Raw genomic sequence first — 18,330 nt, 5'->3', positions numbered from 1 at the left:
ATGACTTACTCAGAACGCTGCTTTGTCACTTGATGACCCACCCACCTGAAACCAGCGACATTTTCTAATTAGCTTGCCCTATCTGCTGGTTGTGTGTCAACCTGCGCCTCACTAGTGGCTTCTGTAGCACTTCTGTTAGCTGTTGTCATTGTCTGATTGCGAGTGCGGTCTGGAGGCCAGTGGCATAAATCACTGGTCCTCATCTGGTGGGTCGGGGTCCAAAAGTGGGCTGCATTTTCACTTTGAATGGACTGCAATTGACTTTTTAAGATTACAGGTTTGTGAAAAACACATTTAATTTACGGTGAAATTCCAGCATAGAGCTTTTATTTTGAAGTGCCATTTCTGTTTATTTTGCATTATGTTGTATTTCTTTGTGTTCTTAGCTAACATGTTGTTTTTCTTTTTTGTGAAATAAAACTAAATATGTTATCCTTGAACTTATGACTTAAGAGAAATCTTGACCCTGTGACAGGACCAGTTGGGAGCCATTGGTCTAAATCATCATCTGTCCAACCACTAGGACAGCTTTCTAACACACAGCTTCACCCATCACATCTAAACCTTTTGATTAAATGAAACTATAAAGCTTTCCAGCCCACATAGTGTGGTTTGGTACTGAATGATAACTGCTTTTTGACTGTGAGGTCAATGTTCTTTCATTATTGTAACACCACACTCTTTGTCTGTCGCTCTGTTTTTATGTGCATCAGCTGTGGAACAACTACTTTCACCTGGCTGTAGCCTTCCTCACCCAGGAGTCCTTGCAGTTGGAGAACTTCTCAAGCGACAAAAGAGCCAAGATCTTCCACAAGTGAGTGCGAGCGCTCTCTCTAAATCCACATGGCCTGCTCATTGCACACCAACACGGCCCAAGCTCCCTCCGCAGCATGAGCAGGGGTTATATAATTCATCACACAGAGGCTCGCAGGGATACCCTGCACACTATGGCTCCAGTGGAGCACTAGTTATTCGCCCTTCTGAACATAGTAGAACAGCCTTGAGGTTAATGGTTATGGAGAGCACATCAAATTCCAGGTATCAGGCAAAGTTGGGAATCCCCTCTTGAATTGTTGGATACAGGTCTTTGGTTTCTTCTCTCTTAACAGCTACAGGGGGAAAATTCTGAAGCACGCAGCACCAAGTTTTTAATCCACAAAGTTTAGATATTATTGCTTCCCAAAATCTGCTCTAATAACTAAACTGTAAAATCTGTTAAGTTAAACTTTTTTTAAAAAGAAATCTAGCACACTGATTGCCTTGAAAAGGGTAAGTACATTAAACTTTTAATCTTGGGTTATGTTTAGCAAATATATAAATGTAAAGTTTACTTAGAATTTTGTTGTATTTGCATAATTTTGTGAAGTTAACTTAGAAATTACAATTGAAAGTAGTTTGTTCCTCCTAAGTGTCAGCAATTTCATTAAATCAAGCTAATCTGACTGAACTTGTTAAGAGATCTTGAAGGTCTGTTTTGTCATCATGTTTAAAAATATAAAAACATGACTGACTAGTTTGCAACAACTTCACAAAATTAATTAAATACAACTATATTTCAAGTTCACTTAACATTAGATAGAGAGTAAACATAATTTAATTTTTAATTACAGTGATTTTTAAAAAATTAAGGTACCAAATTAACAGTGTATCCCTCCTCTCAGTTACAGGTTCAGCGAGAGCTTTTGTTTCCTGTTCATCCGCTGCCTGTGTCTACAAAAAGCCATTCATCAACATTAGTATTTCTCATAGACTCCAGTAATGCAGCCAAACGTGTAAATGCTTTCTGGGCAGACATGTAGCATATTGGCTCTCATCTTCATTTGGAGGAGCTTTTGTCACTAAAGCATTCATCACGTTGGCCCGTGCCTGACAGCGAGACTCCTCGTTGGTCAGTGCTTTATTATCGGACCTGATAAGCTCCCACACAAACAGCTAAACACAGCAAACAAGACGTTCCCAGCCACCCCCACCCTGCCTTTTCTCCACTTGTCAGCCTTCCCCGAAAGAAACAGATTCACATACACAAGAACTGCCATTCCTGGCACAGAAAAAGGACTGATCTCTGCCATGCTATTTCCAGACTGTTTATTTGACATTCCAAAATATGTCATTCAAATACAACCAGGTAGCTTCCAGAGCAATGGAAGAGGATATTATACAGGGTTTGCCAATTTCTTTTTCACCCACTTTTTTTCTGACTCTACCCGCCCACACTTCCTCTGCATCTTTCTCCCTCCACCTACAACTCACCTTCTCTCTTTTACCTCTCCGTCTCTGCATCCCGTTTCCCTGTGTGCTGGCGCATGAACTGTCAGTCCTGCCTGCAATACCAATTATTGTGCCTCGCTTGGGAGCAGAGAACAGAGGGGAGAAATCAGAGTTGTGTCGAGTGTGGCTCTTTAGCATCGGCTTTTCTCCCTGCATCACACGTCTCCCAGTGCTGCTCATGAAGATCTGGACCATTACCAGTGCCGGTGTGATTCTCATTTCCTTTTCACATTTAGATCAGGATGCTGACAACAGACTAACATGTCTTTACAGCCCAAATAGATGTGTAGCCGTGTTGATGTGTTTCCAATCTTCAGCAACTTTGATGGATACAATGTTATAAATTTGATACATTTCAAAAATAAGACCAGAGTTTTAAAGGTCTAGTGAGTTGGCTTTTGGTGGATATATTGGCAGAAATGGAATATAATATAATAAGTGTGTTATCTTGGGTGTATAATCATTTTAAAAAAGGGATCGTTATATTTTCGTTACCTTAGAATGACCCTTCATATCTACTTTATCTTTTCTTATCGGGTTTGCTATGTTGTTTCTACTGTAGCCCAGAATGGACAAACCAAACACTGGCTCTTGAAAAGGCTGTTCAGGTTTTTGCATCAACCACTGTAGTTAGCAGCCTTTCCGTGATAAGCTGGACATGGCTGAAAAAACACAGTTTGTAAACATGAAACTGCTTAATTCAGTGTTTTTACCAGTTTTCCCATTTGTTTTGGAGAGGGAAAGACCTCAGCAGATGACACAGCTTCTGTGAAAAACCTCCTGAACAGTTGGGTCTTGAGTTATCAGTGAAAAAAGGTGTGTACACATCAGCAGGTTCTGGGCTAGCGGCCCCTCTGTGATGCACCAAAAAGCACTGGAGAAACAGTGTTTTTTAAACTGAAACTGCCTTTGTCAGTGTTTTTAGGTGTTTAAATTAGCAGCTCTGTTTGTTTTAACGAGGAAGAGCCCTCTGTAGATGATTTGGCTCCCTGTAAAAACCCTCTAATCATCTGGATGTTGAGTTATAAGAGAAAAATGTTAAGCACACAATAGCCAAAACTAGGCAAGCGTCCCGTCTCCGAAGAGCCAAACAGCATCAGAGAAACACTGATTTGTAACTTGAAACTACTTTATACAGTGTTTTTACTGGTTTTAATCACATAGTTTGTGTGTTTTGGAGAGGAAGAAACATCTGCACATAATTTGGCTCCCAGGAAAAACCTAAAAAAGCTTAACCGGTAGTTTGCCCATGGCACATTAAGAGAAGTTTCAGTTGGTTGCAATCTGCAGTCCCTACCACTAGATGGCACTAAATCCCACACACTGCTACAAAAACACAGAATTTTCCTTTATCCATTCATGTAGAAGGGCTTTGGCCAGAGGTCGTGGAAGTGTAGGCACATACAGAGCTGCATAAATGAGCATGCAGCAATGTCATTGTCGTGATATGCACAAATGAGTGATGAGAAGAGAGAGTGTCATATTGTCAGGTTGTGTGAATATCTCACACTAGCTTTGCTTCAGGCTTTGATCACATCTCATCTGCTCTTACAGGCCACTGCTTGTCAGTCACTTGTGTGTTTTGTTCTCTCTTGTTCCATCTGCCCCCTGTCCTCTATCTCCTCTGTCTCCACCAACTCATGTCTCCACATTCATTTCCTCCTGTCTCCTCCCAGTCTTGCTCTTTGCCCCCCTTGACCCTCTGGCATTATACAGCAATGGCTGCCGATAGCCCCAGATCCACTCTCCACTCCCCGCTGTCCCTCTATTCTCCCTCTGTTATTCTTAGTCAACCTCTCTGAGAGCTTTACGCCCCATAGCTGACAGGTATGTGTTGTAGGTCCTGACAGCCGACAGTCATAGCTGCCTGTCTCGCTGCCTACAGGAGTGTGACAGAACAGCACCCTGCATCTGCCTCAGCTCAGATGAGGACACGCTGCCTCCCGAGCAGTCATCTGCACTCCCAGATGTACAGACAAACCTGCATGCTTCCACTGGCACACATGCATGCTACGAGAACAATCATATAGCAACAGATGTGCGCAGGAATAAATAATAAGCCACACCGAGATGTAAAGTGTAGATGAGAGGCAAAATCACTCAAAGATGTAATACATAATGCATGCAGCTTTACAGTAATTTATAGAGGCAGGCATCTTTTTATACTTTATCATCTTGCCAATACTCTGCTTAAAGCTCAATCCCTGGGTAATACTCCCTCCCTTTGACAGCTAACTGTGGTAAATTGTTTTGACCTGGCCAGACTACAAAGAGGTGACGCAGCGTCTTCGTTAAGGATTCTTTCAATGCTCTTCTCCTCTCTGTCAAAATACATTAGTGTGTCTTTGTACAATATTGGAAAAACAATCAGTTGGGTTTTCAGAATTCTGTCAGGGCCTCAGGGTGCTCTGAAATGTCACAATGTGTGAAAGGGGTGCTGAATGTTTATTAATTAGAGGTCAGGAGAGGTGTCACACTTAGACTTCAAACTCTTATCTTTTTACTTCTCTGCAATGTCATGCAAAGGTGTCATACCATCAGTGTGCTCGGGAGAGGAGACAGTGCCACCAGGCCTCCATCAGTCACTCAGTGTGATAGTCTGATGTCAGATGGGACTCTTCTTGGCATAAGCAAACAATGCAGTCACCTGCAGCGCCACCAGCTGGAGAGGACATGAGACTGGGGGGAGGAGAAAGTTAATACCACAACTAGCTTTAAATGTAAAGTGGTGTCAGATAATTGACTTTTATGGTGTTTTAGTTGCATTGCGATTGGAGATTTGCATTTACACTTTGATGCACACCTTCATTAACTGGATGTTGTTAGAGTGGCTTAAACCAGTGGGGCTGTACCAAATGTCATTTTTTACCATTCAGAACTTCAAAAGTTGAATTTTTTCAGCCCACCCTTATTCGTAACCTTAAAAAAATTAAAAAGAAAAACTAAATCCTCAATTTGAACAGTGATTTTTTTTATCACTGATTAGAAAAAGTTAGTCTTTCTCTATTAAATTGACTTTCTTTAATGAATTAATGTAATTTATGGTGCTGTTGGATCGCTGCTAGACTGTTCGCTGCAAATTGATCTAATATCAAAGCTGTTTTGCATTATCACCACTAACTGCACCATCCAGGAGGCAACCATGGCTACCTAACCTGCACACATAGGTCATTCAACTCTAATATAAAACCAGATTTTGTACAAGGGTTGTGGTAGTTTCAACCAAATAAATACAACCATTTTTCTACCCAGCATTATGAGGTGATCTGTTCTTTATTTTATGATGCATTTTAATCTCAGTTAGTGCATAAATGTGTTATAGAACAGTGGGTGACATGACTTGGCATTAAGGATAGAGTTATCCATCGACTCCACCAGCCAGCCACATGGCTTGGTTGAGGGCAGAGACTGTGGCGGTTTGGCACGCCACAAAACAGAACCACAATATTGTGGTTCAGTGCAGTTATTCCTCGTGGTGAGCCAGCAGTGAAAATACATCTGATTACCTCTCAGCATGCAATGCTGCAGCTAGAGCATGCAATGCCAGGCCAGTGGAAATACGGTAAAAACGATCAGAAATGGCTCTCTCGGGACTGTATCTCCATTGTGTCCCTTATATTCTTGATCTTAAAACAATTTCAAGCTTGAACTTACTCTCTTTATTATCTATTGTCCAATCAGTTTTCAAAGAACTAAATCCATTAGTTTGGTTTCATGTGATCACTTACACAGACATGGTCTCACTTCCTGCCTCTCTGCCCACTGTCTCCACTGCTGTTAGTCTCTCCATCATACATCGTCTGTCTTTCTCTCTCTGTCTTTTCCGCTTCACAATTTGTCCTCTCTGTGACCTGGGCCTGTGTGGCAGGCGGGAAGACGGGGCTCCAAGCTGCCGTGCAGATTGGTTCGCGACCTAGACATGGCAGAGCTGATCAGCTTACAAGCCCTCATTCGGAAAAAACGAGACCCAAAGTCAGGACGGAAGTGATCCTCCCAGCTTCTTTTGCAAATCTTTGTTTTATATAAGGACTCTTGACACCCTGAGTGGACCTCAAGGAACTAGTACTAACAGAGACTGTCTAATCAAACACTTTTCCTCATGTCTTCTGTCCCCTGTCAAATGCATATACACAGAGCAGAAGTCAGACCACAGCTGACAGCCTGCCAACTGCCAGCATGTGTGTATTTTGCAAGCTTGAATTAGGAGAATTAACTCATCATTGTGTGTTTGTATTCATAAGAACATCATGAAAAGACAAAACAAGCCTGCCATTGTCAAGGCACTTTGAATCTGTTTACTTTGTGCCCTGATTATGAGCTGTTAAAGCGGCAAAGTGGAGTTGAACATGCCTTAAATGCACTATAGACTGTTTAAAATAGGGTCCGTTGTGTTTAACTTGGTCATTGCACATTTGGACCTCCATCAGAGCAAAGCATTTCTCAGAGGGGCTATTAAATATTTATTTTAATGTGTGTTGTCAAGAACGAACAAAGATATGTTTGATTTAGTTAAAAAAAATCAATAGCAATTGTCACTTGGTCATTGTTGCATCTGCATCCACTGTGTGTCAGATGTCCAATGGAAGCTTAAAATAAGCAGCCTGGTTTTTAGCGCCCACATAAGTGTTGTGTTGAATTGACTTTCCCTTGATTTTTGGGCTACTTCTCTAATTCCTTCTCTGACTTTGACTGAAATCTTTGTAACATTAACATTGACTTTAGTTCCAGCAGGTGCGGCACAGCTAAAAAACATGACACAGCCGCTCACACAAACTGTGTGTTATGTTGCATTAGGGATTTATATTAGTCAGCGTGTATTTTTTGTAACATTTGATCCTGTTTGTATTTCAGGTACCAGGACATGAGAAGACAAATCGGCTTTGAAATCAGGGACATGTGGTACAATCTGGGTAAACAACTTTTGTGTCTATACTGTTCAGTTTCGCTAGTATCCAAAGAAAGTTTTTATATTTTTCTTAATTAATGCACTGAAGTAGAACGGCAGCACTTGACGTGTTAATTCATGTTTATGATCATCTGCAAACTAAGTGCTCTCGCTCTCAGTTATTACAAATCAAATCAGCAAAGAACAGCCGCTAAATATAGACAACCATGTGTTAATTAGCTTTATGTCGTGTGATGAGAGAGTCAATTCTCAACGGAACGAGATTGTGTTTTGGGGATTGAGGTGTTATATTTGGGCACCTGTGCCTCCCTTAAAGTCTTCTCATTGTAACCTCCACCATCTGATCCCTTAATTAGAGCTTTCCACCAGATTAGATTGACTCATTCACTGTTTTCTAATGAGCTTCTTGCTATTTTTTACCTGAGGTGTTTGGTTCGAAGTTATTTACCGCTTGATTGTCATGGAAAATTCTTGATGAGAGACTTGATAAACACAGGGAGACAGATTTTTTATTTGTTTGGAGCAGCTAATTTTAAATCTGCAGATCATTAAGGATTATTCATGCCCCGTTAGGATCATCATGTTGTGCTTGAAGCACACTGAAGTCTACAAATGAGCTGTGTGTACTGTGCATTTATATGTAAATGTCCTTTTTTCCTTCTCTAAGGGCCCCACAAGATAAAATTCATTCCAGAGATGGTGGGTCCTATCCTGGAGATGACACTAGTCCCTGAGATTGAGTTGCGAAAGGCCACCATCGCCATCTTCTTCGACATGATGCAGTGCGAGTTCCACTTCACATGCAGCTTCCAGCGGGTGCGTGCTCTGAAATATGACACAGCAAAAGGGCTGTAACAAAATGACTCTGTGAGACGCAGCGGGTGTTGGTGTGCCAAACGGTAAAACAGACAAAGTTTCATAGCCACAAGCTTATTTGTAATTCTGCAAATCTCATTTTGTTGTGCTCTGATTATCAACGGCCACGGTAAGTGGAACTTAATGTTATGCCCCGTTACAGTGCAAAATTAAGCCTTTCTGCATGAGGAAATCCGTTTGGCTACAGCTGTTCAGCCATGAGATGTCTCAGGCAGTTTTCAGCTTTGTGATGTTTATGTGGGCGCGCAAAGTATGTGATGCTTATTGTGCTTGGATCAAATTGTAAAGCAGCACAATGGCTTCATGTCTCTGTTGGCTCTTGTAGTCCTGTGAAGTCACTCGTAGTTTAACCAACATCGTTTTCTCAAGTAAAGTGCTGCTAATCGAGTCACTGTGTCACTCAGGATCTGGCTCATTGGAGGTGAATGCCACTTTACTTGTTCTTTCTCTTTAGGAGAGACACTACAGGTAAATAGGGTAAAACTTTTAACGGATAGATAACACCATGAAACTTCCCAAGTTGATTTTCTCACATCAAGACATTTATTTTTTGTGATACAAATATTCTCATTAATTCAGATTTCTGCTGCCAGGCTTTGAACCAGAACGAGAAAGATAAAGCATATCTAACCTGCACTCACCCCCAGTGTCTTTTAGGATTAATTATAAAGTTGTTTTACTTGATTATGATGCCCCTAATTGTTGAGACCTGCCTGCATTACCAATTCTTTATCCGTTTATCATCCTTCATGGACTGTTTTCTAAATACAAACTATCACACAAATGAGAATATGGGCAGCTCAGCCTATTTTTAACTATGCATTGAAATTATGGAGTTCTCTATCCAAGGCAATAAGAAATTCAAGCTGTGTGAACATTTTTAAATGACACTTGATATCTTACTTATTCATCGTCGCCTTTATTTAATTGCCACTTTTGCTTTGTTTTATTCTCATCTTCTACATGCTTAATCCCTCATATGTCTTTCTTCTTTTTGTCTTTCAATTACTCTACACCATAAAACTACCCCAGCTGATTACTTACATTAAGACAATCATTTTTTTTAGCAGAAGTTTTCTGTAACAGAAAAAAAATGATTTATGCAAATAATGCATGATCTAATCAAATCTTTGCCAATTTGCATACATTTCCAAAAAAGAACTATGAAAATTGGATAAGAAGATCATAAGATCAGAAGATACTGACAACAGCCATAAAAATATCTGTTCTCATCATGTTTTCATGCAAAATATGTTCTAAATCAGTCTATTCATGATATAGAAACAAACCCCTCTTAAGAGTATAAACAGTCTTGTATATGTAAGTGCTACTGAAGATGATCTTTTTGGGCGCGCAGGATGGAAATAACGGAACGAGAGATATTTATTTTGAAATTCTATACATTTTGACCATAAATAAGACCTTACAGATATATGGGGTAACAATTTTACCTAATAGATATCACCATGAAACTTTTCTGGTTTATTACTTATATTAATTATTGTTTTTGTTTGTTTGTTTAAATATGCAAATGATGCTTTAAGATGATTTTTTGCATGTATTTCCACAGCAGAAGTCTGAACTTTTAAAGCTAAATGTGTGTTTTGTATGATTTTCTTTCCATAAAAATAATCATGGAAGCGAAATTGTCCAAAATGTAAGAAAAATTCATGGAAAAAAACCCCTATGTTTTCACCTGTGGTTTCTCTCCTTTAGTGACGTGCTCAATTTCAAATCGCCCTCACAGCTTTTTTATACTGTAAGTCAGTCATATTCCCTTTACTGGGTCTCTCTCCTTCTCTGGGTGTGTTGGTTGTGCAGAGAGCAGCATTTATATCTTTTTTTTTTTTACTTGGCTGCACTCTCCTCACCTGCTCTGTGTTTGTGTCTGGCCAACACAAGGGCATATAAAGAAGTCAGGGAAAATTGGGTTGTCTCTGCACAATAAAACCTTTTTTTTCATGCAGCGGCTACATACAAATATCAGATAAATTAAGTCCATGCATCACTGTCAGAATCTACAGCAACAACAGAGTAAAAGTAAAGTGGATGTGTCTCATGATGCAGCGTAATTCTGTGTTCTTACCAAATTTCTACACACAATAATGAGATAAGAGAATAATGAACACCAGCTCACAGCCGGCCAGACTGCAAGATGCGGACACATTAAGTCAAAGCACAGATCGCCTCAGCCAGGCCCTGATGCAAGGAGAGAGAGTGAGACAGGGAGATGGCGTTAATTAATTGAAAAATTAGCCACACTGATTATTTACGCCTGCTCTGTCTAATTGCAGTTTGAGAACGAGATCATCACCAAGCTGGATCACGAGGTGGAGGGGGGCCGTGGAGACGAGCAGTACAAAGTTCTCTTTCAGAAAATGTAAGTGCTGATTAATGGGCAGGATTACGCCTGAGCCTCTCACAAGTTAGGTAATGCTAATTGCAACATGGCACTCCTCAAAATAATCACAGTGTGCTGATGATCACACGACTATCACAGCTTGCCACTATTCGCTTTCAGCGCAGTTGGGTGTTAACTCTGATTTAATGGGCAAAGAAAAGGTTGTTTCTCTCAAATCCTTAGTGGGAAAGTCTGACATTTTAAACTGACGGAAAACTTCTTATATATGTTTCATTTTTGTTTTCCTCACTGCCCCTGGCTTCTCTCCCTTTACAAAACATCACTGCGCTCCCTCCGCTCCAAACAAACACACCAGTTTACTGGAGCACTGCAGGAAGCACAAGTACTTGGCCAAGACAGGTGAGAACTTTGTCACTCTGGTGGTTCGGCTGCTGGAGAGGTTGCTGGACTACAGGACCATCATGCACGACGAGAACAAAGAAAACCGCATGAGCTGCACCGTCAACGTGCTCGTAAGATTTAACTTTTTTTTCAGTTGCTGAATACTTATTGTGACACGTATAGACAACAAGGGGAAATAAATAATCCCACTATCAATAGTTACACTCTAAAAACAAATAAATAAAGTAAAATGAAAAAATGATACATTTATATACCATATGATACACTTACTTAATAACTGAAAGACTAAACACAAGGTTTTAAGTGAGAAAATGGTATTTGTTTCATGGTTGTTTGGCCTACAGGTCCCTAACTGTCTGAATTTGACGAGTGAGCTGAAGGTAGAGAAAAGTTAACCCCAAATTATAAAGTCAGTTTCATTAGGTTTTTAAAACTTAAATTAGTTTTAAATCAGTGAATGCAGAAATTTGAGTATAAATTGCGCACAATATTAACCTGATGTAATTATCAACATTATTATGTCAACACAACTCATCAAAACAATGTTTACAATTCAAAAGGTTTATCTAAATTAATACATTAGAATATTTTTCCTGCAACCATTTAATTAGGTGATGGTGAATTACTTTAACGAGTGATCAACAAAATCTATGTGATTAACACTTAAGCGTTGTTTACAGGCTATTATTGTCAATAAAGTGACCATAATGGCATGAGACTACCCACACACAAGGAACAACCACATGTAAGCGCGCATTCAGATGTTATCACAGAGCAGCTCACATGAGACACCTCTCCTTTGTGAAGTGACATTTCATCTTGGAGCACTGAAATGTCACTTTTGTCTCACGTGACTGTGGCTTATAGTCAGCATTTATCTGGGTCATGTTTTGGTAGACTGTGTAAAATCAAAGTTTAAAGTTTTAGCCAGGGGAACATTGCACACCACTGTATTCTGATGTCAGCCAACTTTCTTAACTTCACGTCTGCCTGCTACAAGCCAGGACGTTGGTTTTCATCCATATTTTAGAAAATTAAGTTGTCACACCGCCAAAATGTTGTTCTTTTAAAAAGATTAAAAAATAATCTACAGTTCAGTGATTTCTAAAGTTGTGCGATGTAAGCATGATACACTGAACCTTTGTAAACACCACAAAACCCATTTTAATGATCTCTTTCCTTCCTGTAGAACTTTTACAAGGAGATTGACAGAGAGGAGATGTACATCAGGTGAGTCATATCCTGCCTGTTAAGTGTGTTCAAATTTGTGGACATTCACTACTTTAGAGGCATTTTACACACAAATTAATGCACCGTTTCCACTGCATGATAAAGTATGGCTCTACTCAGCTCAGACTGCTCTGTTTTTGTTTTCCATTTTTAAAGTGACAGATACCTGTTACTTAAGGTTCAATCTAAAAACAGTGTGCACCATTTCGCTACGGTGTTCAGGTTGAGCAACATTTTTTGTTGAAACAGTGTGCAAAGGGCTTTGTGGTACATTTTCTCTCATTTTGTGGGCAGCTAATCTTAACTTAATGTACGTGCATTTTTTTTTTTTACTTCACACTTGCTTTGGCAATGTTAGCATACTGCAAGTAGGAAAGAAGTAGATTTAAAGAACTGAATTAGAATGAATGAAAACCTGTTGTATTAAAAGGCAGCGTGCTTCCATAATACAACATCATGTTCTGTACTCTTTTTGGTGCCACCTTAATTAAGGTTCCAAGTGAGCTGAGCTGAAACTACAAGGTTAAAAAGCTGCAAACCTCTGATTGGTCAGAGAGAGTCATCATTACAACTGTCACTTTTGCAACAGGGGACATCCTAAACAAACCCACCATTTGTAACTAGCCAAGCTACAGTTTACAGCAACTAACGGCAAGTAGCACAGCTACACCATACAATTGAAAAAAGTGCTGACGATCCAGTGTGTCGTTGCCGATTAAAAGATTCAGCAGTCGCTGTGTTGAAGATGATGTCATGGCAGTTTCAAGCTAAGTCACTCTGACAGTCGAATGCCTACACTGAGTTAAGTCAAGTCGAGCTGTACAACGCAGTACAAATGAGGCATGAGGTACTTTACATTAGGCACCTTGGGATTGTTGGTGCTGTGACATCCAGTTAAGTTAAATCTTAAACTGCCAAAGACTGATTGCTGTACATTTTGGCCCTTTTCTTTCCAGCGAATTCCTTAGAGATCCAGAATGAAATATTAGATCTTGTTAAAATACATTTCCATTCCCGCAATCTCTCCAGTCAGAGCTCTCTATCTGTCTGTCAAGTTTTATTTAAGGTAAAACAGGCTGTCAAGTAGCATCGGTCTAGCGGACTTAACTTTCTGACTGTTGTTAAAGTGTGAGAGGCCCACCCAGACATGACCCATAAATCATTGCTTTTTTCCTGCCAGGTACCTGTACAAGCTGTGCGACCTCCACAAAGAGTGCGACAACTACACCGAGGCTGCCTACACTCTGCTGCTACACGCCAAACTGCTCAAGGTACGCACACACAATATCGACAACAAATAAATGTCAAAGCACACACTAGTAAATACTTCAAACGGAAACCCAAATACACCATTAAGCTGTTGTCAGGCAGATGGCATTTAACCTCAGGCATTAAACAAGTGTGTATCTGTGAATTTGTATGTGTACAGGATCTAGAGAGATAAGGCCACATCCCTTTAATCCCACCATGGCATGAGATGGCTGCAAAGAGGGCAGACTTGCTGAGCTGCATCTTTTTTTCACCTTGCGTAGTCGATGCAAATCACGGCCAGTATCTGATCTTCCCTGAAAAAAAGCTCAGACATAGTTTAAAGCAGAGGATACAGCAGCAGCAGCCACCTGAGGTGCTTCAAGATAAAGGGGTACTTTTACTGTCCTCTTTGTCAGCTGGAAACGAAGAATCCTCTGCTATAAATCACAGTGTAGGCGCTTAGTTTGCGGTGGAAACGGGGCAGGTACCACACTTTCAGTGCAATGATATCTTAAATTAGATGCATAAATATTTATGGGATATCATGAAGCATTTCTTTTAAGATCACACCTTTTTGTTAACTCAGGCCTTCTCTAAGTCTTGAGAGTTTTTATCTTTGCCAAAAATATATCACATCCGCACACACAGAGAGCACCTCACACAAAGAGCTGCAATGTCTATTCCCAGTCGGGGTTTTGGTATACCCTGAATTTGGAGTTGTTCCTCTCTGCCTTTTATCCAAAACGGTTGCACCCAACATCTCATCTATATTTGCATAAATAGCTGGCTGCATCCGCCTTTGTTCAGGTCCCGACAGGGGAGAGCAGGCTGTGACTGAATCACATTTTCCTCGCCGAGCAGTCACAGTAGCATTTGCAGGAGTTGTTTTTGTTATTATTATTTTAATTCTGCTCATCTCTCGGCAGCTGCGGCGTTCCTGATCATACCGTCAGAGAGGGGATTCACTATTATATTGAGGAAATTGGTTAATTTTGTTCCACCGGAGTCTTGATAAATCCTTTCTTCTCCAATAAGCGGCCCTGTGTAATCTTTAAAGTCACTGTCCTCCTTTTGTATTCACACACAGGCACGTGTAAACCAGCTTGAATGAGGATGAATGATGATGCATAATTCTGCATCCACCAGCAGTTTTAGAGTAAAACTGGCTCCTGTAGTAATAATTAGTCCTCCAGTAGTGTACCTGCAGCAGTATAATAATGGCTGACGAATTTAGTGGCGCTTTGTGTATTGTCAGAGATGTATCAGCACTTTGGTTCCGTCAATCCAGCCATCCGTAAATATACGGAGATCTTTTTTACCCCGTAAATGCTGCAGTTCAGCTGTAAAGGAATCAATAACGTGGTCCAAAGCCTCCCAGCATCCCTCCTCATGCCACAGCAACAATGTGTAGGGCAATTACTTTTTCCACCCTTCTCCAGCACAAGGTATGCAAATTTCTTGGCTTTGCTATTCAAATGTGGCCCTCACACAAAACTTGGTCCCATTTTCACAGAGATCTTAACTCCTCAGGTTACTCAACACACCACAGAATCCCAATTAAAAACTGGCCGGTAATGAATCGGTCCTGGCAGTACGCATGGGATTATGCTTCCTCGACACACACAGGCCAATCAGATTGTCCATCTCCCTGTTAGCCAAGCTGCTCTAGCTTGTCAGAAAGCTCATTATTCTCCATGCTGGGTGAAGAAAAGGCATGATGGTGTACATGGTCAGCACAAAAGGAGAAAACCCCCGCAGTCGGGTTGTTTCTGTTTTTGCATCACTCCTTCCTCATCTGCCATTCTTTACTAAATCAAGCAGAATTTGTAATGAATACGATTACGCTGCTGCTGCGTGGCTCTATTCTATCTGATGTTCATTATGAACACAAGCTTAAGTGATGCTTCTCTCCGCTCCTCTGGTACCACGTCACCAGACTGGAAGCCATCCAGTGGATTGTACTATATTGGGTTATGGGGATTCTTGAGCTAAATACTACAACTGCAAGTGTTAGAAGTGGTAGTTAGAGTACAGAAAATCTACATTAAAATTAAAGTACAATTACTCCCATATAAATGACTAAAGTAAAGTGAAAATTACCAGGTATCTGTTACAAGTTACCAGGTACAAGTTAGTTTCCTGTCAAATATTTTTAAAGATTGTGGGCTAGAGCACAGTTTATGAAAATATTATGAAAACTGCATTATGGCCAAGTGTAATATCCAGTTAGTAGGCGCTGCAATTTTTGACAAAAGTAAAATGTGTCATAACATAAAGAAAGCATTGTGGTGCTTGTAGGCAGCACAGCCTACAAATTATATTCCAGACAAAAGGGGACATGCTTGTTTGGTACCAACTCCAGCAAAAATCACATCATTATCATCATTTTATACTTTTTTAGTGAAGATTAAATGCAATAATGTCCATTTACTCTAAAATTGTAACTCATATGGCAATCACAGTATCTGTCAAAATGCAAAAAAAAAAAAAAAACACAATAGGGGGTCAAAACTCAGCTTTTTCTTTTTCAAAATTTATTTTTGAAGAAAACCATGGGTTTCAAGGTAATTTAAAAATCTGCATTTTTTGTAATGTATTTGATATTTACTTTTGAGATTGAAAACTGAAAAATTATGTCAGTTATTTCTGAAGTTATTTATTTAAGAAAACAGGTTTGGAAGGCTTTCTTTAAAAATTACCAAAAAATGACACCCTTTATCACAGCCAGAAACTGTAGAATCAGAAATTATAGTTTGATTTTGAAATTTTGTCCATGAAATATTGCGGAAACCCTTTATATGATAGAGATTTGAACAATCTTCCTCTCTCTGTCCATTTCCTCCTCTCTACTCCTCTCTTCCTCATCATAATATGAAAGATTAATGTTACACATAAAAAATGAATATAGTTCATGCTACATAGCTAACTACATTTTCACCTATAGTATGTGCAACTTACTCAAATGTGCTTGCGGAGGTTAAGAGAGGAGTTTTTAAAGGCAGAGATCTCATTATTTTTTAGGAGGCACAGCAGGCATCCTATCATGTAACTGTTTTGGGTTTTTTTGTAGATTTTGGTATAAAAAGTGTGGCCACTTATGATCAGGGATTGCTGCTGGAAGCAGCTTCAATTTTGGGTTTTGCTCCATCATGATCACATCATGGTCAAGGGTGTAATTTTTTTTTTCCAGGCATCTGCCGCCTGGCCTCTTCAGTGGGGTGCTTCGGTTGTCCCTCCCCCCCCCCAACTCTCAATCCCCCAGTTTAAATAGACTTGTAACTAAGGAAGAGATGATAAATTAATTACTGAAAAAATTGCATTACTGGCTCAAAAATATACTCGAATGAAGAGTAGAAGTACAGTTTAAACAAAGGTACTTCTTTCGTACGTGTTCCTACCCATCCCTGAGTCTTAGCAACAGAAAGCTACGTATTGCACTGATGCTCCGGCTGAGCCATTCACTATGTATCGACACATGTTTCACTGCCCATGTCTCAAATTTCCATCTCGCCCTGCCAGAGTGCAGGGCAGCTTTAAAAAGAATTACACATCAATCTCACCCATTTGCATTGGCCATAACTCAGTGATTGATTTCTTGTCACCTGTTCCCCTCTTGCTCTGTATTGTATTGCACCTCGTTGACCCCGATGCTAACTCGTCCTCTGCAGTGGTCAGACGAGCCTTGCGCCGCCCACCTGACCCAGAGAGACGGCTACCAGGCCACCACTCAAGGACAGCTTAAGGACCAACTCTACCAGCAGATTATCAATTACTTCGACAAGGGCAAGGTAAGAAACACACACACTTTGTGGCACACACACAGAAGAGTGGTCATAATCACGATAAATCCTGGACTGTGAGGATGCTATTTTTAGACGCTGTCATCTCTGTTAAATACCTCTTCTGGCATGAGAAGACAGGTTTTGAAGAAGAGCTGCTGAATGGAAGTTTCATATTCCTTTCCTACAGAACAGGGATTGTAAATAATCCTCTTCTTTTAGCTGATGCTCTTATGGACGAATGCGCATATCAGACCACACAAGCATTAATGTAGCTCTTTTATGTTGTCCCCTACCTTTCATAAAACCCTATTCCGGTTCGCTTTCACTTTCTCCTTTTCCTGCATACCACTTCAGCGAGGTACTTGAATACCATCTGGGCTTGATACCACCTCATTGTGAAGTGCAGAAAAGGCCGTTCATACGTACCTCAGATTGTGAAAATACGTGTGCTATTCTTCACCACTCTTCATATTTTGTTCCAGGGGAGAAAACTGTTTTTCAGGCTGTAAGCTAAACCTGGAATGGGTCTGCAGGACTGCAGCCAGAGCTTGTCAGAGATGGTGTCCCAAGGCTGTGTATGTGTCATCAGTGTTGGGATGCAGCCGCCACACTTGGTTCTCCGGCCAACTGTCACTCAGCAGGATATGGCCGGAGAGACAACAAATTGAAAAAGCGTTGGCTAAACATACAAACACGGCAGAGTGTTCAGGAAGTATTACAGTGGCTGTAAGAATACATCAACACTCCAGAGAGGAGGGGGCGCTTTAACTGAGGACAGTTTCTAAGAGTGTCATCGGAGTCGTCCAGAAAGCAGTCCCAGATGGTGTTGCCATCACCACTCTCACTGATGGCAGGCTGATCTGAGTAGCAGCCTGGACTCGGTCCACCTCTAGCCTGGCCCAGATCAGTTCAGCCCAATTGAGTCTGTCAGGAAGCCACTCAGAAGCCTTTCAACATGTTTGAGTGCCTCCCATCTATCCGTGACACCACTCCACTGCATTGGAAAAGTCTTGAGGGGAAATGCAACACTATAATAAATTTGTTTCTCCCAAAGAGTATGGCATCTGAGTTTTAGTGTTCAGATCGAATAAAAAAGTGACGAATATTGACATAATAAAAACAATTCACATTTATTTTATTCTAAAAGGACTTGTATTGAATACCATTGCCTGGGAGAGATCATTTGCTTCATTCAGCTGTCTGAAAATGGAGTGCTTTATCTCAGTTTGAATCTTGATAATTCATTTACTAAC

The 18,330-nt window shown here is 40.4% G+C and overlaps 1 protein-coding gene across 3 annotated transcripts in view; it reads left to right on the top strand.

Annotated features, from left to right (window-relative positions):
• dock1 (dedicator of cytokinesis 1) overlaps positions 1-18,330 on the top strand; it is a 243,383-nt gene that overhangs the window by 185,198 nt on the left and 39,855 nt on the right. For all 3 annotated transcript variants that reach the window (XM_042508036.1, XM_042508037.1, XM_042508035.1), the window contains 8 exons: positions 714-814; positions 7,120-7,178; positions 7,842-7,990; positions 10,345-10,430; positions 10,768-10,924; positions 12,004-12,044; positions 13,225-13,315; positions 16,964-17,083. In XM_042508036.1, the coding sequence (XP_042363970.1) occupies positions 714-814; positions 7,120-7,178; positions 7,842-7,990; positions 10,345-10,430; positions 10,768-10,924; positions 12,004-12,044; positions 13,225-13,315; positions 16,964-17,083 (804 nt within the window). The remainder of the gene's footprint in view (positions 1-713; positions 815-7,119; positions 7,179-7,841; positions 7,991-10,344; positions 10,431-10,767; positions 10,925-12,003; positions 12,045-13,224; positions 13,316-16,963; positions 17,084-18,330) is intronic.

This window comes from Plectropomus leopardus, chromosome 19, assembly GCF_008729295.1.
Source record: "Plectropomus leopardus isolate mb chromosome 19, YSFRI_Pleo_2.0, whole genome shotgun sequence".
Classification (NCBI taxonomy): domain Eukaryota; kingdom Metazoa; phylum Chordata; class Actinopteri; order Perciformes; family Serranidae; genus Plectropomus; species Plectropomus leopardus.
The sequence above is the reverse complement of the archived record's forward strand: the minus strand, read 5'-3'. Positions and strand labels throughout refer to the sequence as shown.